A 23,292-nucleotide genomic window follows, 5' to 3' on the forward strand; every position below is an offset into this window, starting at 1 on the left:
AAAGTAGGAAAAAACTAAAATCTATGGAATATCTTTATGGAGTTTAAATACAAAATTTGAAATTCTGTTAGAAGAAGTAGGTCTTGTATTTAGTGTATGTACAAAATATTTTTATTTTGGCTCCAAGCATTTGCGAACAGTGTGCCATGATGTTAATTCATTTTAATTTGACAGATGTATTTATTTTAGGCTTATATATATATATATATATATATATATATATATATATATATATATATATATATATTTAATTGAAGTATAGTTGATTTACTATGTTGTGTTAGTTTCACAGCACAGTGATTCATATATACATATATATATATATTCTTTTTCAGATTCTTTTCCCTTATAGGTTATTACAAAATATTGAGTATAGTTCCCTGTCTTTGTAGGTCTTTGTTGGTTATCTATTTTACAATATATATAGTGGTGTGTATATGTTAATCCCAAACTCCTAATTTATCCCTCGTCTCCTTCCCCCTTTGGTAACCATAAGTTTGTTTTCTACGTCTATGAATCTCTTTCTGTTTTGTAAATAAGTTCATTTGTATCTTTTTTTTTAGATTCCACATATAAGCAATATCATATGATATTGGTCTTTTCTCTGTCTGGCTTACTTCAGATAATCTCTAGGTCCATCCATGTAGCTGCAGGTGGCATTATTTCATTCTTTTTTATGGCTGAGTAGTATTCCACTGTGTGCGTATATGTGTATGTATGTAAATATACACACACACAGACACACCACATCTTCTTTATCCATTCATCTGTCGATGGACATTTAGGTTGCTTCCATGTCTTGGCTATTGTAAATAGCGCTGCAGTGAATATTGGGGTGCATGTATCATTTCAAATTATAGTTTTGTCCGGATATATGCCCAGCAGTGGGATTGCAGATAACTCTAGTTTTAAGGAACCCATACTGTTCTCCATAGTGGCTGTACCAATTTACATTCCCACCAACAGTGTAGGAGGGTTCCTTTTTCTCCACACCCTCTCCAGCATTTATTATTTGTAGACTTTTTGATGATGGCCATTCTGACCAGAGTGAGGTGATACCGCATGGTAGTTTTGATTTGCATTTCTCTAGTAATAAGTGATGTTGAACATTTTTTCATGTGCTTTTTGGCCATCTGTATGTCTTCTTTGGAGAAATGTCTATTTAGATCTTCTGCTTTTTTTTTTTGAAATAAAAAGATGTTTAATTTTAGGTTGTCTACTTAACAATTCACACTTAGAAGTTAAACAAAACAATAAAAACAAGATCTAAACTCTATAAATATAAACCTAGATGGTTTTGAAAGGAAATATACCCAAATATCAGTAGTGATCATCTGAGTTTTGGGATTACAGTTGATCTTATTCTTTAAAAATATTCTGTATTTTTAAAGATTTCTATAAAAATTATATATTCTTTTATAACTAGAAAAAAACCAATAAATTGTATTTTATCAAACAATTTCTCATTGAGTAAGCTTTTTAATGTTGACTTCTACCTCAATAAGTTTTAGGAAAACATGAAAAGACCTTTGGACCTTTGTTCTTTCAGCTCTCTGCTAGGTGTTTTCACAAACTATATCTCATTTAATCCTCACAGCACCCTCATGAGATTGTTACTTCCCATTTTACAGATGAAAAATATGAGGCTCAGAGAGGTTAAGCAATATATCTAAGGCCTTTCAGATAAGCAGTGATTCAGCTGCTCACTGGCTAGCTGGTAATTCCAATCCAGATCTGTTGAACCTTGAAATTTATACACTGCTGAGTGTCACACTGCATACACTGCATACATTAAAATTTTGAATTTTGAAAGTGAAAATTATCAATCATGTTAATTAAAATAATCATTGCTATACTGAAGTCTATATGATTTGTGAATATTGTTTCCCAATATTCTTTTCACTTTCTTTTTTTTTCCACACACACACACTGTATTTTATTTTTACAAGAGATAAATAAACTGACACCAAGAAGCATTGTAAATGGATGACCACAACAAAAGCAACAATGATTGCAATTACCAAACACGAAACACACTCATACTATGTCATAATATTGACATTCAGTCCAGTAATCCTCCACTGTAACAGCTCCTTTACTTTGCAGTGAACGTTGATTTGTATATTTTTTGCCTCTGAGTCCTTGTGGGATTTTTTTTTGTTTGTTTATTCAAACAGAAAGTCACAAAAATTATAATCATCCTTATCAGTTCACTCAGTCCCATGTAATTAATTTTTTTTCATCTTGATCTTTTGTTAGCACTTTTATGAATTCATCAGTTTTCCATTAGAGTTCTGAAAATGCTTATTCATTCAGTTCAGCAGTATAGTCAGTTACCAGAAACCTGCACTTGTCAGAGTCTTTTCCATGAATTCCTTGAAGATGAAACCCTTTTATAGGAACATATTTGCAAAAGCATCAGAGTACACCCAGAACTGTCTGTAAATGACAAAAGACTTAAAATGACCACGGTTAAAGATTTGATGAAAGTTCATAATAATGCAATTGACAAGGAAATTTAGTTATTTCTGAGATATACATTTTAAAGTAATAACTAGAATTATGACTTATAACATTATACCAGAACATATAAGATTTTTAGAAATTTCATGTAGTGTCTGAAACATTTATATTAACATATTTCCATACAAATAACCCAAAGAAAGTTTAGTATTAGTTGTTTTTTTGTTTGTTTTTTTTTTATACTGCAGGTTCTTATTAGTCATCAATTTTATACACATTAGTGTATACATGTCAATCCCAATCGCCCAATTCAGATCTTCTGCCTATTTTTTCATTGGGTTGTTTGTTTTTTTGTTATTGAGTTGTATGAGTTGTTTTTATATTTTGGAAATTAATCCCTTGTCAGTCACATCGTTTGCAAATACTTTCTCCCGTTCTGTATGTTGTCTTTTGTTTACAGTTTCCTTTGCTGTGCAAAAGGTTTTAAGTTTAATTTGGTTCCATTCGTTTATTTTTATTTCCGTTACTCTAGGAGACGAATCTGAAAAGATATTGCTGTGATTTATGTCAAAGAGTGTTCTAATTTGACAGATTTAGAAATGAATATATAGGGAGGGCTCTAAGGCTTAGGGTCCCAGTTTCATGATTCTGGTATATGTCCCTTAGTTTTGCTTCTGTATTCTTTGGATTGCTTGGTGATGAGTGCTTTAAGATCTCAGGAAAAAAAAATATTCTTTGCAGATTTAATGAAAACCCTATTTTAACATTGTCTGAAGATGTCTAAGTTGACTTGGTAAATTGTGATATTTGCATTCTGATGCAAGGATGGGTCACCTCTGTAATTTCTGTATAATATTGTACTTTTATTTTTCCTTTTTTTTTTTTTTTTTTTTTTAGAATTTTTATTTGGCTGCTACCTTAAAATACAAGCCCTAAAAATGCCAGCTTGTTTGGACTTAGAAGATGACCTGGATAAATGATAAAAATTAATAAGAAAGACATTTTGGTGAGTGAAACCTTATGTGAGAGTGAGTATGGCTCAGCTTAATTCCAAGCAGTGGAATGACACTACCAAAGTTACATTGCAAAAATTCTCTAAGTTTGAGTGCCTTCTGTTTCTCTGGGATTAAGACCTTGGTCTCTTTTTTTTTTTCTTTTCTCTCTCAGGGAGTCCACAGACCTCCCAAGAGACACATCATAAGACTTAAATGCATTTTAAATACCTGGTCTTCTCCAACACTACACCAAACCCAGTGTAGTTTACTGGGGCCTAGTGTTCTATCAGTCAATCTTGTGAGTCATGATTTAGATCTTCTGCCTATTTTTTGATTGGGTTGTTTGTTTTTTTGTTATTGAGTTGTATGAGTTGTTTTTATATTTTGGAAATTAATCCCTTGTCAGTCACATCGTTTGCAAATAGAAATTAGAAAAATTGAAATTAGAAATTGAAAACTGATGGCCTGTGGGCCATATGCAGCTGCAGTGTGTTTCATTTGGCCCATATTTTCCAGAAATGTAAATCAATTTTAAAATTTGGAGTTTTTACTAAATATATGGAGTTTAGTCTATTCTTAAAATTCAGAATGTTAGTCCTGGGCCTGCACAACACCTTCTGTCCCTCCAGAAAGGAAGTAATAAAGTGGAGCAGAGTAGCAGCTGCTGAGCATAGATGGGTATGCGAGTTTCCTATTGCCCAAACCATTCATACAGTATGTGCAAATGCATTTAATATTCAGTGTTCTTCTCTTATTTACTTTATGTGCCTGACTCCTGTAGGTATATGAATTTGTGATTTCTGAGGTGCATGATAGCATCTTGTCTTTCTGCTCAAATGGCAGATAATCTGAGTAGTCTGTGACAATCTTTTAACCATTATTCACATAGGAATCTGAATATATATAAATATACATATAAAATATATATTTAAATCTGGAAAGACTGGTGTAAGTAATTAAATATATGTAATATATATGATATAAATTTATATATTTATAAATATATATGTTCAAATATGTTTATTTTTAAAACATACTGTGATTTGGAAGATGTTCATAGATAAGCTTCTTAGCATTCCTGATGTTTGGCAGAGTTTTACCATGGAGCAGTACTATGTTTCTGGTATGCTTGCTTTTTCCTTTTTTTTTTTTTTGGCCACACCACATGGCATGTGGGATCTTCACCCAACAGGGATTGAACCCGTGCCCCCTGCATTGGGAGCGTGGAGTCTTAACCACTGGACCACCAGGGAAGTCTTCTTTTTCCTTTTTTTTTTAAAAAAAAACCCAATTAACTCTTTATTATGATCAATTTCAAATATATATAATTTATAGTACAAATAAAAATATAATGAACACCTGTATACTCATCACCTATAATTAGCCATTATTAACATTTTGTTATATTTGATTAATCTGTTTTTTCCTCAGTTATTTTCAAGATTAAATTGCAGACATCATGACATTTTACCTCAAAATGCTTCCGTATGCATCTCTTGGGACTTCCCTGGCAGTCCAGTCGTTAAGACTCTGCACTTCCATTGCAGGGGGCACGGGTTTGATCCCTGATCAGGGAACTGAGAGATCCCTCGTGCCACGTGGCGTGGCCAAAAAAATAAATAAATGCTTTAGTATGCATGTCGTAAGAGACAATAAGAACATTGTCCAAAATAACCACAACACCATTATTATCACACCTAACAAAATTAGTAATAATTCCCTAATTATCCTAAAAATGTGCTTTGCATCTGTTTTTTTTCAAACCAATATCCAATAAAGTACTGTACATTGCATTTGATTTTTTTTTTTTAATTATTTTTTATTTCATTTATTTTTGGCTGCATTGGGTCTTTGTTGCTGTGCATGGGCTTTCTCTAGTTGTGGCGAGCGGGGGCTACTCTTCGTTGCGGTGTGCGGGCTTCTCATTGCAGTGGCTTCTCTTGTTGTGGAGCACGGGCTCTAGGCGCACGGGCTTCAGTAGTTGTGGCACATGGGCTCAGTAGTTGTGGCTCGTGGGCTCTAGAGCGCAGGCTCAGTAGTTGTGGCACACGGGCTTAGTTGCTCCGCGGCATGTGGGATCTTCCCGGACCAGGGATTGAACCCGCGTCCCCTGCACTGGCAGGCGGATTCTTAACCACTGCGCCACCAGGGAAGTCCTGCATTTGATTTTTTTAAAAAAATATTTATTTGGCTGCATTGGGTCTTAGTTGCGGCAGGCGGGCTCTTCGTTGTGGCATGGGCTTCTCTCTAGTTGTGGCATGCGGGCTCCAGAGCGCGTGGGCTCAGTTGTTGCAGCACGCACGTGCTCTCTAGCTATGGTGTGCGGGCTCTAGAGTGCACAAACTTAGTTGCCCTGCAGCATGTGGAATCTTAGTTCCCTGACCAGGGATCGAACCCGCATCCCCTGCATTGGAAGGTGGATTCTTCAACCACTGAACTACCAGGGTAGTCCCCATTGCACTTGATTTTTAAGGCTCTTAAGTCTCTTTTAATGTAGAACAGTTTTACCCACCCTTTTTTTCCTGTGACCACTGACTTATTGAAGAGGCCAAGCCAATTGTGCTGTAGAAATCCTACACTCTAGATTCGTCTGATTATTTCCTCATGGTGTTCTTTAACTTGTTCCTCTGTCTCCTGTTAAAAACTTGTTAGATTCAGGTTAAACATTTTTGGCAGGAATATTTCATAGGTAATGCTGTGCACTTAATATTGTACATAATTTCTGGTTGTTTCTCTGTTAATGATGCTGAGGTGGATCATTGCGTTCAAGTGGTAGAAGTCAAGTCTTTCCGTTGTGAAGTTACTGTTTTCCCTTTGCCAAGCAGCAGATATCTGGGATGATACTTTGACATCGTGTGACTATCCAGAACTCTGTCGAATTTTCACATAGTGTTTTTTCCTTACTGATGATCCTTGCCTGAATTATTTTATTAGGGATTGCAAAACTGTGGGTTTTCTAATTATACCATCTTTTTATATTTAAGTTGGCATTCTTCCATAAAAAAAGCTTTCCTTTATCAACTGGAGCTCTTTGGCTCCTGAAATGATTTCATTTGGAAATCTTTTTCATTCTACCTTGGACAAGTAGAATAAATAATATGCTTGCTTTTAAAATTTCTCCTGAATATCATATTTGTTTTTAGATTCTTTATAAAAGATCAAAATAGCCCCAGTAAGAAGTTAAATCAGTAGGTAATCTGGAAATTATGTGGGTGAGCAAGATAACTGGTGGTTAATCTTAGCAAACCCAAAGAAATAGCACTTGCTCATAATAGATGACCATAAATAAGCAAATGAGTCTCTTGAGCTAGTCAGCTATACTGTTGGAGAGAGTTTTCACTGAACTACATTTTCACTCAAAGATTACTCCATTATTTTGATAATAAATCCTTAGATTTTAAGTGGGCATTAATCTCAAAGAATATGTTATCTAGAAGAAGTTTCTTTTTTTTTTTTTTATAAATTTATTTATTTATTTATTTTTGGCTGCGTTGGGTCTTCGTTGCTGCACGCGGGCTTTCTCTAGTTGCGGTGAGCAGGGGCTACTCTTCGTTGCAGTGCATGGGCTTCTCATTTCAGTGGCTTCTCTTGTTGCGGAGAACGGGCTCTAGGGTGCGTGGGCTTCAGTAGTTGTGGCTTGCGGGCTCTAGAGCACAAACTCGGTAGTTGTGGCGCACGGGCTTAGTTGCTCCGCGGCATGTGGGATCTTCCCGGACCAGGGCTCGAACCCATGTCCCTGCATTGGCAGGCGGATTCTTAACCACTGCGCCACCAGGGAAGCCCAGAAGAAGTTTCTTTAAAAAAATTTTTTTGTAGGGAAGGCCAGTAATTTTTTTCATAGACTGCTTTCTATTTCTTTTTTTTTTTTTAAGCACCTGTATAATGCCCATAGTACTGTTAAACTGGTAATTCCTGAATTTGAATTAGCTGACTTCTTGTCTACCAGTTGAGGGTTTTCCAAATCTGAATACACAGCCTTCGTGGCATGACCAACAACCTCTTCAGAAGACTATTAAAGTGCAGGTTTTTTAGTTGGTTTTCTCCTTTCCAGTTAAAGATTCTTTTGGAAAACGTGTCTTAAATTTTAAATTCCCTTCTTGCAGTTGTTTCAACTTTGGAACAGCTGTTAAATAGCTACAGTTTTTCAGGCATTTTCAGCAGTCAGACTTCTTTCTGCTGAGCAGCAGAGTTTTTTTGTTTTTGTTTTTGGCCTCACCGCGCAGCATGCGGGATCTTAGTTCCCCAACCAGGGATTGAACCAGTGCCCCCTGCAGTGGAAGCGCGGAGCACTAACCACTGGACAGCCGGGGAATTTCCAAGCAGCAGCTTTTAAGCTCTAAAAATCTTTTTCTAGTTTTGTTTATTTACCTCTAAAGTTCTTTAATATCTGTAAAATGTAGATGGCAGTTGACTAATGGCAATGGTATTTATAAAGGATTTTCTGAAAACTGTTTTTTCTTTCTTTTTTTTTTAAAGCTACTTTCCTTTTTTTTAATTGAATTATATACTTTATTTTTTTAATTAATTAATTTATTTATTTTGGCTGTTTTGGGTCTTTGTTGCTGCGCGCGGGCTTTCTCTAGTTGCAGCGAGCAGGGGCTACCCTTCGTTGGGGTGCGGGGGCTTCTCATTGTGGTTGCTTCTCTTGTTGCAGAGCACAGGCTCTAGGCGCGCGGGCTTCAGTAGTTGTGGCTCGCGGGCTCTAGAGCTCAGGCTCAGTAGTTGGGGCACACAGGCTTAGTTGCTCCGCGGCATGTGGGATCTTCCCGGGCCAGGGCTCGAACCCGTGTCCCCTGCATTGGCAGGCGGGTTCTTAACCACTGTGCCACCAGGGAAGTCCTGAATGCTGTTTTTTCTTAACCACCCAAATTACACTGTTCCTTTGTAACACCGATGGTACTAGAAAAGGTTATAATTGCCAGACTATAAGACACTCTGCTCAAATGTAAAAGTTTTTTTCCATATTTATTTACAACAGAGGAATTTTCCCCCTTAAAATTTCTTAGGTTTGGTTTTTGAAAAGCCTTTGCTCTTGAAGTTTAGTGATTATTTTAAAAAGAAAAGTTAAACAGTTTTTAAAAGTTGATACTTTTTTCTATTTATGCAAGTAGTATAACCATATTACAGCATATTTAGCTTTGTGTTTTCCTAATGACTTATAGCGTTTTTGGAAAATAGGAAAAGAAAATTTACCAACAATCTTACCAACCTAGCACAATCACCATTTGCATTTTAGTGGGTTTATTTTCAGTCCTTTTTTCTTATCCATCTTTTAAAAAAAATAGCTGTAATTATGCTTTATATAGGGAATTTTTTTTAATTAGAAGATTTGTGTGAGGTTCTTATGTTTCCATACCATTCTTGCTTAACACAAATGCTGAAAATTAATGTTCATTCATTCACTTTTGGGTTAAGAATGTGATCATCAATCCCAAAGATAATGGAGGAAATGGCCACATGGTGTGGTCTTTAATATTTGTACTCTTTGGTAGGCAACATAACTGAAAATAGCAGAAAATGTGACTTCCCTAGACCTAGAAGTTAAAAAGTAATTTAGTTCTGTCCTAGACATAGTTCTTTGCCTGTGTAAACATGTGTTAACCACTTATTTTCCTTTTGCAAAAGTATTTTAAAATTTTTGTGTCTTTGTTTTGTTTCTGAATCATCATTTTCAGCTATGCGACTATTAATAACCCTTTAAAAGTTGTTTTAAATGGTCCTCATGAAAGACTTTAGGATTTTAAGTAGTCCTGCAGATGCTCTTAGTTAGGTCAAGTTGTCCTTTGCAGGTTAAAGTGGAGGGCTTTAGAAACCTTGGCTGCTCTGAAGCTTTTGTTAGGACAGGAGTAAGGGGAGTCTTGGGGTCAACCAAAGGCTTATATGAATTAATTCTCAGAAAATACCTATTTTATTTTCTTGTGATCTTTCGTTCCCTTCTGCCCATATTCTAGGCTGACAAAATAAAAGGAATTTTATTTAAAACTGGTATATTTTTATTTCTAGTATCTTTAAGAGCTATTATAGAATATCTTAATTAAACTAGCTTATCCTCTCTCTAATTTCTTAATTTTTATAGTAGTTCCTTATTACTTGGCAAATAAATTATAGTTTTCATAGAACTATAATTATACATTGTTGACTGTATAATTATGCCTTGTAATGCTTTTTGTATTTTCTGTTTTCAAAGGTTTTTTTATTGTCCACTTGGCATATGCTTCTGGAATAATATTCACCATGGTTTTGGATGACCTTCCAAACTTAGAAGACATCTATACTTCCTTGTGTTCATCAACAGTGGAGGACTCAGAGATGGATTTTGACTCTGGACTAGAAGATGATGACTCAAAAAGTGATAGTATTTTGGAGGATTCCACAATCTTTGTGGCCTTCAAAGGAAATATAGATGATAAAGACTTCAAATGGAAACTGGACACAATATTGGAGAACGTGCCCAATTTGTTACACATGGGTAATTTGCTTTATTTTTCCTTCTTGTTACTCTTTTTGAATTGTCCTTCTATGGTTATCTCGAGTTTTACAAAGTATAACTGTGGTTGTACTAGGTTGAAAGGCTGATTTTAATTGCAAAGTTGGAATTTTAGGATTTTTTTTTTTAATAGAAATTCTGTTGTATTTTTTTAAGTACATGGAGTAACTGAACATAATAAAGCGTTACTTAGCATAGTAATCCTTAAATTATCTGTTCTAATGGATAGGAGTAATTCTCAAGACCCAAATTTATTTATTGTTTTTAGCTCTCTGGTCTTTAGTTTCCTTACCTATAAAATGAAGAAGTAGGACTGGATCTTTGAGGTGACTTAAAAGTTACAAAAATTTTTTACTCCATGGTTCTACTTAAAATGAACTTGAAATTTGTTCTTTTAAATTTTAGGTCAGAGGTTAACCGATAGCCTGCTGTATCCAGTGTGCAGCCATGTGTTATGGCCCACTTTAGTTTTGGGGGTTTGTTTTTTTTTTAATGTTTGAATTTCATTGCCACTGCTTTAAAAAATGAGATATTTTACATTAAAATTCAGATTTTAGATTTGTCTTTAAACAGGAAAGGTCAGATAACATTGAGCTCTCCTATCCCAGGTGGTGCTGAGTAGCACCTGCCACTGAAGGCAGGCCCTCCCCTCACGACAGTCCCATCTGGCCTCTTCACACATTTAGATAACCTGTAGTGGTCTTGTGGGAAGTTGTGCTTGTCAACTTTGGTTTAGATGTTCTCCATCTTTCCTGGGTAGCACAATTATTTAATCCCTTCAGACATAATACAAAGCCTAGATTTTATCCTTTTATCACAGATCTTGATTTGATTAAGTGCTAACCAACTTTTTTAGGTTTTGGGGTCTTATTCATTAGAATTGATGTCAGGAGGAGAGCTGACTTTTTTTTCAAGGGTCTTTTTTTTACCATGTTATATAAGACTTCTCTATAGTTCTGGATTATTTAACATAGTATTAGAGACTTTTATGGTGAAAGTTGTAATTATCAGTATAATCATGTCATAATATATCATATCTTAAGGGCTAGCTGCACCTGAAATTGTTCATTGCTCACTGCTCTTTTTTTTAAAAATATTTATTTATTTGGCTGTGTTGGGTCTTAGTTGCGGCACGTGGGATCGTTCGTTGTGGCACACGGACTCTTCGTTGCAGCACGTGGGCTTCTCTCTAGTTTTGGCGCTTGGGCTCTAGAGCTCGCAGGCTCAGTAGTTGTGGCACTCAGGCTGTCTAGTTGTGGGGTGCAGGCTCCAGGTCGCACGGGCTCAGTAGTTGCAGTGCGTGGGCTTAGTTGCCCCACGGCATTTGGGACCTTAGTTCCCAAGCCAGTGATCAAGCCTGCGTCCCCTGCATTGGAAGGCGGATTCTTAACCACTGGACCACCAGGGAAGTCCTACTCATTGCTCTTAATTATCCACATTTTTTTCTTGTTTTTAAATTGCTGAATTAGTTTATTAATGGCTTTTAAATAAATTAGCAAACTCAGACTTATGGTTATCAGTTATAGTCTTGATCCAAAAAGTATTTTAAGTCAGATGTTCTCAAATATGATGGAAGTTTAAAAAATTTGATAAAATATAACTGTTATAGTTAAAGATTTTTCTGCAGGCTTATCACAAGTAGATAATGTCATAAGCAAATTTAACGTTTGTCTAGACCACGTAAGTATAAGATTCCAGTACTGTTCAGATTGGGAAGAAGCCCTGCAGCATCTATACTCTGTGGTACCAGGATCTCAAGCTCCCTACCTTTTGCTGTTTGGATGCATAAATATCATGGAAAGAAAAATGACCTGAAAAGCAGAGCTGGATTCTGATGCCATGACGCTGCTAGGTAGCCACTGGATTCTGGGCAAATCTCTTAGACTTTCTGGGCTTCAGTTTCCTCACCTATAAAATAGACTTGAACTAAATATTGCATAATCCTTCTTAAATCTCTGTGTTTGTATTAACCTTCTGCTCTTAGCAAGTGGTCTCTTTTTTCCACATAAGAACAAGTAGACTCCATGTCTGGATAAATGTATAACGTATAATGGTTTTGGAGGTGGCAGTGGCTTTAGGCAACATGTAGGCACTTTCCCGTATCCATATATATTTCTTATTTTGAGAATAGATATTCCTTTATGACCATTTTCTCAATACTGGAATGTATAATTGAATGGAGGATACAAGAGATTTAATGTAGCTGAGTTTATAACAAAAGAGAAAATTATTTTGTCTGTGGTTTTTGGGAAAAAAATGTTTTTTTATTATCTAACTGGACCTGGGATTTGCTTTTCATCTGTGAAATATAATTACAGACAACATTACCTCCTCAATTAGTTTAACTTTTGCATCTTAATTTAAAAACATGTTCTAAAGTTTGCACTGACTTTTCAGAAATGCAGTGTTTTCATATCCTAACTGAAATGTAGTTGTCAAATTTATGTTGCTTTTCTCCTCAGTTTCGTGTGCTTCAGTGGAAATTGTTTAAAGTAGAAAAAGATCAAAAATGAGAGACATAAAGAATCAAGACTTAAGCCTTCCTTAAATTGAAGCATTTATAGGATATTGGAATAAATGTTTGCTCCCTCTCTCTATGAATATCTTTCACAGAGATGCCCAGTGAAAATTTAAATATGAGTATTAAAATTTCAATTGTTTCGTTTGAAGAAGTAAAATTGCTTAACATTTTATAAGTGAATCTACTATTTTCCTTTTTAGTGCTCTTTCTTTAAACAAGTTTAGTGAATTGTAGCTACAGATTCCCTAATATCTTACAATTGGCATATCTGCCAGTTGAATTTTTATAAAATTTCACTTGAAATTTGAAACTTAACTATTCTTAGCTTCTCAATTCACATACATTGAACTGAGTCCAGAAGTAGACCTTATTCTATTAAGTTAAACTTATCTCTCCCTTCTCTCTTATGTTCCTTACTCCATCTTACTGCTTTCCATTTATTAAGTGCCTATGGTGTGTCAGATCCTGTGCTAGATTTTTGGCATATTATTATCTCATTTAACACTCACAATCTCATGAAGTAGTTTTTTCATGGTTTTAGAGACGAGAAAGGTAAGTTTCGGAAATGTTAAATAATTTGTTCACGGTCACCCAGGTGCTAAGTGGTACAGCTGGGATTCAATTTAAAGTCTGGGCTTCCCTGGTGGCACAGTGGTTAAGAATCCGCCTGCCAATGCAAGGGACACAGGTTCGAGCCCTGGTCCGGGAAGATCCCACATGCCGTGGAGCAACTAAGCCTGTGTGCCACAACTACTGAGCTTGCACTCTAGAGCCCGCGAGCCACAACTACTGAAGCCTGTGGACCTAGAGCCCGTGCTCCACAACGAAGAGTAGCCCCCCCGGTTCACTGCAACTAGAGAGAGCTCGCACGCAGCAACGAAGACCCAAAGCAGCCAAAAATTAATAAATAAATAGATAAATAAATAAATAAAACAAATAAATTTATTTTTAAAAAAACAAAATAATAATAATAATAAAGTCTATCTAATACCAAAGCTTAAACTCTCTCAGCTACTCCATACTGGTATTCTACCTTGTTCTTTTACTTTGTTGTTGTTGTTCATTCCACGTCTTCTGATGGCTAAAAGATTACTGATGTTATTCTCTTTCTTTCACGACCAAGAATCCAGCAAGCTAAAGGTACAGAAGGTAGAGCCCTGGAACAGCGTGCGTGTGACATTCAACATCCCCCGGGAAGCAGCGGAGCGGCTACGGATCCTGGCTCAGAGCAACAACCAGCAGCTTCGGGATCTGGGAATTCTCTCCGTTCAGATTGAAGGTGCATGTCTGGACCCAGATTATAGGAACAGTAGAACATAGCATGTGCTGCTTTGTCTGTTCCTCTCAAGTTGAATTCAGAATGCCAGATAACTCATGTCATCTGTGCTTCACATTACAGCACCTTAGGATAAAGAGGAATTGAGGCTCTGGTTGGGTCCTGACGCTTCAGCATCCACAGCCTCAGACTCCATTTCCTTGGCTGATGTTGGCTGTCATTCTGTCAGACTTTGATTTTACTGGTACCCTAACCAAGGACTGATTTGTCTTTTAAAGAATATCTAATTTCAGTTGCTTCCTTCCACCCAATAAGCCTTATTTAGTATTTATTTATCTAACAGAGACTAGGAGGCCCTGAACAATCCTTTTGTAGCAGTATTCATTTTTCAGATGTTTTTGACAGAATGATCTTTTAAAAATGAAAATATGGAGTATACACACACACACACAGCTTAAAACCCTGCTGTGGCTTGCTATTATTCACAGAATAATGACCAAACTCCTTATCGTGACCTCAGGCTTTGCATGTTCTGACCTCTACCTTTCTCATCTAGCCTTATCTTTTACAGCTCTCCTCCTTCTTCCTTGCTATCTATTCTAGCCTCCTCAGCTTTCTTTTAGGTTCCTTGAATATGCATTTCTTCTTCCTGCCAGGAGTCCTTTGCATTGATGTCTTCTCTGTATGGATATTATTCCCTGCCATTCCCCTTTCCCTTAGTTATACCTACTCAGCCTTCAAGTATCAGCTTAAATCTTTTTTTTTTTTTTTTTTTTCAGCTTAAATCTTGAGGAGGTGTTTTCTGAACTCCTTGACTAAGTCAGAGTCTTTTTTCACGTACTCTTACAAAAGTCTGTTTTTTTTTCCCCTTCAGATCATTGTCTCACACTTTGATTAAAGCAATTATTTGATGATTGTTTTGTTCCCCCATGGACTGCAAGCTCCAGTAGGGGCAGGGACCGTATCTTGTTTCGCTCACTGTTGAATCTTTGCTTGCTTGTACATCTCAAGTTCTTTAATAAACATATGTTGAATGAAAGCAAGGGAAGCACATATATAATAGTAACACTTTGCTTCAGCCCTCAGAATAAATGATAAATAAAATATGGTCTTTGCCATTATAAACTCAAAAGGAGCTCATGACCTTGATGAGGGAGACAAACCTGAGAGATGTAAGTATCAAGTATGGGGAAGCACAAAGGAGATTCTGTCTTTTGGTGCCCAATGAACTAAAACCTTCTTTTCCCCTCCTGTGTTGATGTAAACAAGGTGGCAACCAGTGAGTGATTCCAGCCTTCTCTTGCCCTGGTGGGCCAAGCCCTCCTGACCCTGTGCTTGCATAGGACCTAAATGCTCCATTGAACCTCAGTAACCGAAAGGTCAACATTTTGTATGTAGGAGTGAGACACATTTTATGCAGTTAAGATTGTAGGCTGCTGTGCCCCAGAAAGGGCGATATCAACAAACAGATAATTTAGAGAGATTATTTAGAGATATATAGATTGAGAAATGGGGTAAATTCCATAATTTGATAAACAAGGAAATAGTGGCTTAAACAATAACCAGTTTGTTTCGAAAAATGTTGGATTGTCTAAAAGGATTCAGAAAAGTAAAATTAATTCACAGCAATCTATTGGATGTAGGATGAACTTTTGGGAAGAGTGTAAGTCAAATAACTATTGGTAATAACACTATATAGGCTGTTTATGCTTTATAAGCACATTATTTTTTATAAGAAACATGTAAGCAGTTTCTTAAAAACCCCAAACATTTTATAGTCTCTCTTACCTATTTACCTGAATTAAAAGGGCTTTGTGGTAGTGTTTTCTGCTGGAGAAAGGAAACACCAGTTTCTTCTCTTAATCATACCTACTTCCTACAGATTCTTAAAAGGGTAAGATGCTGACTCCCCTTTATCGTTATAGCCATAAATTAAAATACAAGTACCAGCAAGGAAGCCAAATAGATAACATATATTACAAGAAATTATGAAATTTACATATGGCAGTGATTATCACATTACAGAAAAATAGTTCTTTAACTTTTAGGGTACACATATGTGTCCCAGGTGATCTCCTTTTCTCTTTCCACACTCCCTGGGAGTTCAGGCTGGAGTGAAAGTGGTGGCAACAGCTGTTGCTTTTGTGAAACTGGTGATGGGCTGATGCCTTTTAAGTTGTAAGAGAAGGTATTGCCACTGTTGTGGTATCTGCTGCAGGGCTGGAGGGACAGGTTGTTCCTCCCAACAGACTGTTCTCCATTGAAGAATACTCCCCGTACCCTTCTTTTGAGTTTTGGCCAGGAAGTTGGGGAGATGTCTTTTTTGAGGACATTTTGCGACTCCTCTGTAACTTCATTCTGATTTAAAGCAGGAGTCTGTGTCAAGGGCCAGAGAATAAATTTTTTTGGCTCTGTGGGCCAGAAGATCTCTGTCAAGACAACTCAGCTCTACTGTAGTAGTGCAAAAACAGCCATAGGCAATATGTAAATGAATGAATATGCTGTGTTCCAATAACGCTTATTTAAATAAACAGGCAGCAGGCTAGATTTGACCCACAGGCCAGTTTGCCAACCCCCGTCAGCAAGTTGGAGAGCCAGTAGTGTTCTCTACGTGTGTTTCCCTGACAACGATTAGCTTACGTGCAGGTGGCAAATAGGAGAATAACAGTAGTATAGTGTGGAAATTGTGTTTAATTCATACGTGATTTCCCCCCCCGCCCCCCGGGCAAGGGGAGTTAGATTAGTAGCAATAGAAGGATTAATTGTCCACAAGAAAAGCCAAAAAGCCTTTAGATCTGTTACTACATAGGTGGGAGTCCTTTCAGCTTTATTTCAGGAAAATTAAGAATGAGAAGTTACACTCAGGTACCTTCCCCAGAAGTATACCCTCAGCATTGCATGGCTCTAGGCTTGTGAAGTTTCAGTTTCTCCTTTGCCCACCTTAATGGTGGCTCCACTGGCTCAAAGCTCCACTTCATCTACATTATTTCCCACCTTTAACCAGTCATTGTCATTCTACTGTTTTGGGGTATGTTGCCTACACCAATTTTTGTTTTTATTAGCGCTCTGGTTACAAAGCCGCATGGGTTTTGAGTTTGCCTCAACACTGTTTTTCCCATAAAACCTATTGTTTTCAGTGTGAGATTTTTATAGACTGCGAGGTTTTCAAGGAATGCATTTATCGTATAGAAAAATGCCTATGATTCTTTGTAAGGTTGTAATAAGATGACTATTCATCATATAGCCAGTAAATAGCTAATGAGTGCCTACTGTGTACCAGGCACTGTTCAGTGTTTAAAGGATATAATTAAGGTGGCCATATAATTTATCATCTAAATTAGGAAAGTGAGAGTAAAGGGGGTTACTGTTAATAACTTAATTAACTGTTAATAGCTATAAGTGAATGAACTATTAATTAACTGTTAATAGCTATAAGTGAATGAACTATTAATTAACTGTTAATAACTATAAGTGAATGAGTAAGTAACTATTGATACATGGGATGTGCTCTGAAGAAGTAACAAGATGTTCTGATAAGGGTGACCTAACCTTAGATAAGAAGATTGGAGAAGGCCTTTTGGGGCATGTGACACTTAAGATTACATTGAAAATTGAGAAGTTGGTTTATGTGAAGAGTGCAGGAGAACTGTTCTAGGCAGAGAGAACAACATGTGCAAAGGCCTTGAGGTGAAAAGTGGGTTTGTGTACCTAAGAAAGTAAAAAAAATGCCACTGAGGCTGAATCCTTGTTATTAAAGGAGAAAGTAGTGTGAGTTGAGTTTAGAGAGATAAGGCAAGGACCACGTCTGGGCTGTCAATAGCAGCCACAAGCCATTTACATGATCTGATGTCCATTTCAAGAACAATACTCTTTCCACCTAGAATGTCTTAGCAAGTTTAGTGTATTAATAGTTCTTTCCCTTTAGTGGAAACCCTCAAGATCTGTATTCTCTTTTCTCTTTTCTTCCTGACTCCCATAGGCAACTTAGAACATCTTGTAGCCCCTGGTGATTGGTCACTTATTGGTAGTATATTTGTTCCCTATTACCAAGCTATCTGCCGGGTTAAAATACTTAATATTTTATCTATTTATCTAGCTGACCTAGATCAGTGACAAGACAGAGGAAACTGCTGTGCCCTCATTGGCTTCCTTCTTTATCATCTTGCTCTGTAAACATTAAGTTCAGGAACAAGGTGAACGCACCCTTTCAAATTTTCAGCCACAGGCTAGCTATACTTTTATCTGCCCACAAGGTGGTGCTGTCTTCCAGAGTAACAGTAGTCAAAATTTGGGATTAAGCCCAAGGAAGCATCCCAAAACTTGTTTCAGAGACCTTTTTATCAAGTGAGATTTAAATTGCCTCTAACTTTAGAGTCTACTCAATTGGAACACTTCTAGTGACATTACCTACCAGGCTATTGTGAGGTTCAAGTGAGATACAATTTTGTAAGCATTAAAAACCCTATACAAAATGTTGGTCTTTTTTTTTTTTTTCCCCCAAAATGTTGGTCTTTATCGTAAGATGTCTCAGAGGTAGATTAGTAGCAACCTATCTACTCTTCATTGCAGGAATTTCTCTGCTGTGTATCTATTTATATTGCAGTCATTGAAAGGGAAATGGTATTTTGCTTACAAATATCACAGTGTCCCCATGCCATCGTATGTTCTTTCTCCATTAAACCTACTCGTATTTCTAATTTCTGATCATAAATTCTCAAAAGGTAATCTAGGATTTTGAGACTTTCTGAGAATATTTTCTTCCTACAAACACATATTCAAGGTGAGTTGGTTGAAAATAAATATTCAGAGTTCCAAGCTCTCTGCTGATGGCATACATCATTAACGATTGTCCGTCTGCTGTATTGTGAGAATTGGTTATGTTCTCCCTGTGCTTCATGTAAGTGAACCTGCTCAGGTGAGGTTGAAGAAAGACCCATATAGTATTGAACTCACCCTTTTTGTGGTGGTAAACTTACTGTAATTCTTCAAAAGCACATAAAACTGAAGCTCTCGCATATCTGTTTTTAAACAAAATTTGCATCTTATTCTGATGATTTCCTTTTTAACCTAACTATCATTTTCAGGGGAAGGTGCTATCAACCTCGCTTTGGCTCAGAACCGAAGCCAAGATGTGAGAATGAATGGACCCATGGGAGCCGGAAATTCAGTTAGGATGGAGGCGGGATTTCCCATGGCAGGTGGTCCAGGTGAGATCTACTCAATTGTATGACATTTTACTAGTTTCCTTTTTTGGCTTTATTTGCTAGTGTATGATCATTTGGGTCCTGCAAGATAGGTGGGGGTTCCTGACACATTTCTGTTTATTGGTTCAGGAAAGCAAGACGTGAATCTAGACTCTCAGGAGGCTAGACTCACAGAGCATGGAGCATATACAGTCTTTGTGATCTTTTGGGCTTATGCTTAAAGATAGATGAGCCCTGAACCATGCAGCAAACATTTATTGAGTTTTCATTGTATGACAGGACCTATGCTAAGTGTTGAAAGTAGAACTGAATAAAACATCTTCTGCCCTCAGGGTGTTTATAGCATAGTGTAGCTTTGCAACTCCCACCTTTCTCTGTGACTGAGAATCTGTGAGCTGAGAGTTCTTGCATGCTTATTTGTAATCTGCGAAGTATGTGGGAGAATATTGTGTTTTTATGTATTTAGAATTTGAGAGAGTTATAAATTTTTTGCTAACTTTTTAGCAGTCCTGAAATTTCTTAGAGATTGAACTCAATATTCTGTGAGTCACAGAATATTAGAATTGAGTTGGCTCTCTCATTTGAAGCTGAGGAACCTGTGGAGTTCACAGAAAGGAAGCAATTTGCCCTGGGTCAAGTAGCAGTGGGCTAATATCACAGCTCTAACTCCCCAGGTCAGTGCTATTTTCACAACACTAGTGGCTTTCAAACTTTTTCTGCTGCAGGATCTTTTATTCAAATAAGCCAGAAAAGCACAGCTGCTATGGTTGAAGGAGAGTAAGTACCTGAAACTATACCCAATCATTCACCTCCCCATCTACCACAGTAGCTCTTGAAGAAATGCGGCAGAATAGAGAAGCTCAATTTATAAAGCCATTTTTCTGAACTATAGCTGAAGACTTGGCCATATAGAATTGGAACTAGGTTTTTATCCTGGCACTGCCATTTCGTGTTTACCTCAAACTAGTCACTGTAACTCTCCAGGCAACAGTTTCTTCACCTATAAAATGAGATAGTAGTGCCTATAATCTTTTGAGCTCATGCTTGAAGATGGATGAGCCCTGAGTCATATAGCAAAGATTCACTGAGTTCCTGTTATGTGTCAGGGCCTGTGTTGTTGGGCTGTTTTGGAGTACTGTATAGTAAATGTAAAATACCCAACCTGGAACCTATAGTAAGGAGTTAAAAGATATAGTTCTCCATAGAAGTCTGAGCATTTGGTGTTAAGGCAGCTTGATGAGAGATTATAGGTGACGCTATTGCCACTGCTGAAGAACCAGGGCCAGAAGAAGAGTGGGCAGAGTTTAGCCAAGTTGCATATAGTTAGTGAAAGAAAGACTAGACCTAAGATGAGACTCAGGAAATCTGGGTTCTGGTCTCAATTTATGGCCAGATGTCTTAATATTTACTAGCCTTAGTTAGCTGTAAACATATTTAATTATGTCCTAGAAACAATGTTATAGATCTCTTCCAGCCTTAAAATATTAGGACTCTTAAACCAATATCAACACACTAATTGCAAGCTCTCCTAGTATCTGGCAAATAGCAGGCATATTTACTAAGCATCTCTGAAAAGTGAGTGTAAATTTTAGTGATGTGTAGGTAGTTCATTATCAACATAGGAAACTTAGAAGCTTTAGGTTGAAATTAGGTTAGACTGGTATTTAATGAAGGACACTATGATAATATATACAATATAAAGTTTCAGGAAAAATCAGTTAGTAATGATCTGTAGTCACAGTAACATTTTAACCTCTAGGTGTCTTTCTTTACTGCCAAGCATACTTTAAGAATGTTTTTTCTCTGTTGTCCATTGGGATAGTGGATGCAAACAAAATTTAACATTTGGTTAAACTAAACAGAGAAATTTTTCAAGGGAAAGAGACCTTAACTAGCCTCTAAAACAATAATAAATAACTTTGGAATTGTGTATCTAGAATGTCTTAGACTAAATTATTCTTAATGCCATTTTCTTCTCTTAGCATTGGCAACAGAAAGTTGACTGATAAGCAGGAGTCTTTCGTAATGAAAACCAAATCCATATCCTATTTTCTTTTCATAGCCTCATAGAATCCCAAGATTAGTGATTATACCATACTAGTCATTTAGTCATGTGTCGCTATTGATGTTTTGAACCGATAATTCTTTCCTGTGGAGAGCTGTCCTATGCATTGTAGGATGTTCAGCAGCATCCCTGGCCTCGTATCAGGTGCCAGTAGCACCACCACCTTTTTCCCCCAGTTGTTCCAACCAAAACTGTCTCCAGACATTTCCAAATACCCCTTTGGGGACAAAATTGCTCCCAGTTGTGAATCATGGCTCTAGTCCAGATTCCCACATAGTGCTGGAATGTATTCTATAGTGTCTCTACTAAGCATGTAGCCAGCATGTGCTTAAACATTTCTGAGGATAGGAAGCTGATTGTAGACTAAGAAAACCTGTTTCTTCTTATCTCCTAAGAACTTTCTCACTGTCTAATTACCATCTTCGAAAAATGGGGTGGGGTTCCTCAGAAACAAATGCATTTTTTTTTATTAATTAATTTTTTTTTATACAGCAGGTTCTTATTAGTTATCTATTTTTTTAATTTTTTTATAAAGCAGGTTCATATCAGTCATCAATTTTATATACATCAGTGTATACATGTCAATCCCAATCTCCCAATTCATCACACCTCCACCCCCACCTCCCTGCCGCTTTCCCCCCTTGGTGTCCTTACGTTTGTTCTCTCCATCTGTGTCTCAATTTCTGCCCTGCAAACCAGTACAAACAAATCCATTTTTAACAGATAAACATTTACCTAATTGCCCTTTCCCAACTACAAAACACCTGAAAATGCTAGGTGAAATATAACATTTAATACACAGCTGAGCTTGTAAGACAGTAAGGGAAATCCCCAGGGCAAGAAAGAAGTCAAAGAAGAAAATTTGAATAGCAGTAAACAAATGAGGAGATGCTGCAGGGGCTAAGAAATTTGAGTTTTAATGGCCGAGAGGGATAAAATTTGAAGCCTTGCCTTGGGTCCACATAAAGAAGTTAGAATTAGGAATCCTTCATGAAGCCAGGATTTTCAGTAAAAGGTAGATTAGAAAATTTTCACTCTCTGGCACAAGGAGACAAATGCAAAACTTGTCTCTCTTGGTCTGGGCTCTAGCTGAGGAGTGGGGGAAAGGGTTTTTGTAGAATTGTCTTCTCTATCCTTATGCATGTTGGACATTTAATGTATTATTGAAATGACCCAGGTACAGCTAAGCTATTAAGTGGTCCTAAAGTGGTAGTAATCGTTGAAGCTCTCACCCCAAACCATTGCAGATTTCTCATAAAGCCTACTCCAAATTCATAAAATTTAGAGTCCCTCCCTCCAGAATTTTAGATAATAGGAATATCAGCATGTTTAAAATTATGAAAATTCTAAGAAGAGGACAAGACGCTATCAAAACACAAAGAATTTGGGGGAAAAACAGAACTTATAGAAATTTAAAAATTATTGAAGTGAATAACTTATTCAGCAAATTAGACACAGCTGAATTGGAAGGTGAGTTTGAAGAAATTACCCAGAATACAGCAGACAATAAGAGATGGAAGTATGAAAGAGGTCAAGAGAAGTGAAGGATAAAATGAAAAAGTTGAATGTGTATCTGAAAAGAGTTCCAGAAGAAGATAAAGAAATTGAGGAGGGACAATAGTGAAAGAGAGAATGGCTGAAATTTTTCCAGAATTGATGAAAGACATGAGTCCTCAGATTCAGAAGTCCAGTAATTATGAGCCCTACAAATAAAAATAAATTCACATCTAGGCACAAAATTGTAAAACTACAGAGCATGAAAAACAAAGAGAATGTTAAAAGCAACTCAAAATGAAAGACCAGTTATTTACAAAGGGAAGATTATCAGACCCACAGCTAATTTCTCAGTGGCAACATTGGAAGCCATGAAACATTAGAATAATATTTTCAAAGTGATGAGAAAATTATTAACAGCCCAGAATTTTAAACAAAGCTATAGTATCAAGAGTAGTATGAATTAAAGACCTTTTTAAAGAGACTAAGAGAATTTACCATTAACAGACCCTTGCTAATTGAACTGCCCAAGGATGTACTTCAGGAAGACGAAAATTGAACCTAAGATGGAAGAAATAAGAGCTAAGAAGGAATGGTGAGCTAAATAATTGGTAAACATGGGGTAAATCTAAATAAGCATTGACTTATTTAGTAATAATGATCATATATGGTCTTTAGACAGTAAGTCAGATATGTCTGTTGACATTTTTAAAATATCACTAAAATAATAGAAATAGAATGTATACCATCTAAACTAGTAGTGGCGGGGGGTAGAAAGGAAGGGCAT

General features: G+C 36.7%; 1 protein-coding gene across 6 annotated transcripts in view; it reads left to right on the forward strand.

Annotated features, from left to right (window-relative positions):
- The window catches only part of NCOA6 (nuclear receptor coactivator 6), a 97,823-nt gene that overhangs the window by 36,947 nt on the left and 37,584 nt on the right, over positions 1-23,292 (forward strand). For all 6 annotated transcript variants that reach the window (XR_009703133.1, XM_061208053.1, XM_061208054.1 and 3 more), the window contains exons 2-4: positions 9,646-9,927; positions 13,590-13,745; positions 18,827-18,949. Coding sequence is in view for 5 of the 6 variants with exons in the window: in XM_061208053.1 (XP_061064036.1) it covers positions 9,693-9,927; positions 13,590-13,745; positions 18,827-18,949 (514 nt within the window). In the remaining variant the exon portion in view is untranslated. The remainder of the gene's footprint in view (positions 1-9,645; positions 9,928-13,589; positions 13,746-18,826; positions 18,950-23,292) is intronic.

The sequence above is a fragment of the Eubalaena glacialis genome, chromosome 13 (genome assembly GCF_028564815.1).
Source record: "Eubalaena glacialis isolate mEubGla1 chromosome 13, mEubGla1.1.hap2.+ XY, whole genome shotgun sequence".
Taxonomy (NCBI): domain Eukaryota; kingdom Metazoa; phylum Chordata; class Mammalia; order Artiodactyla; family Balaenidae; genus Eubalaena; species Eubalaena glacialis.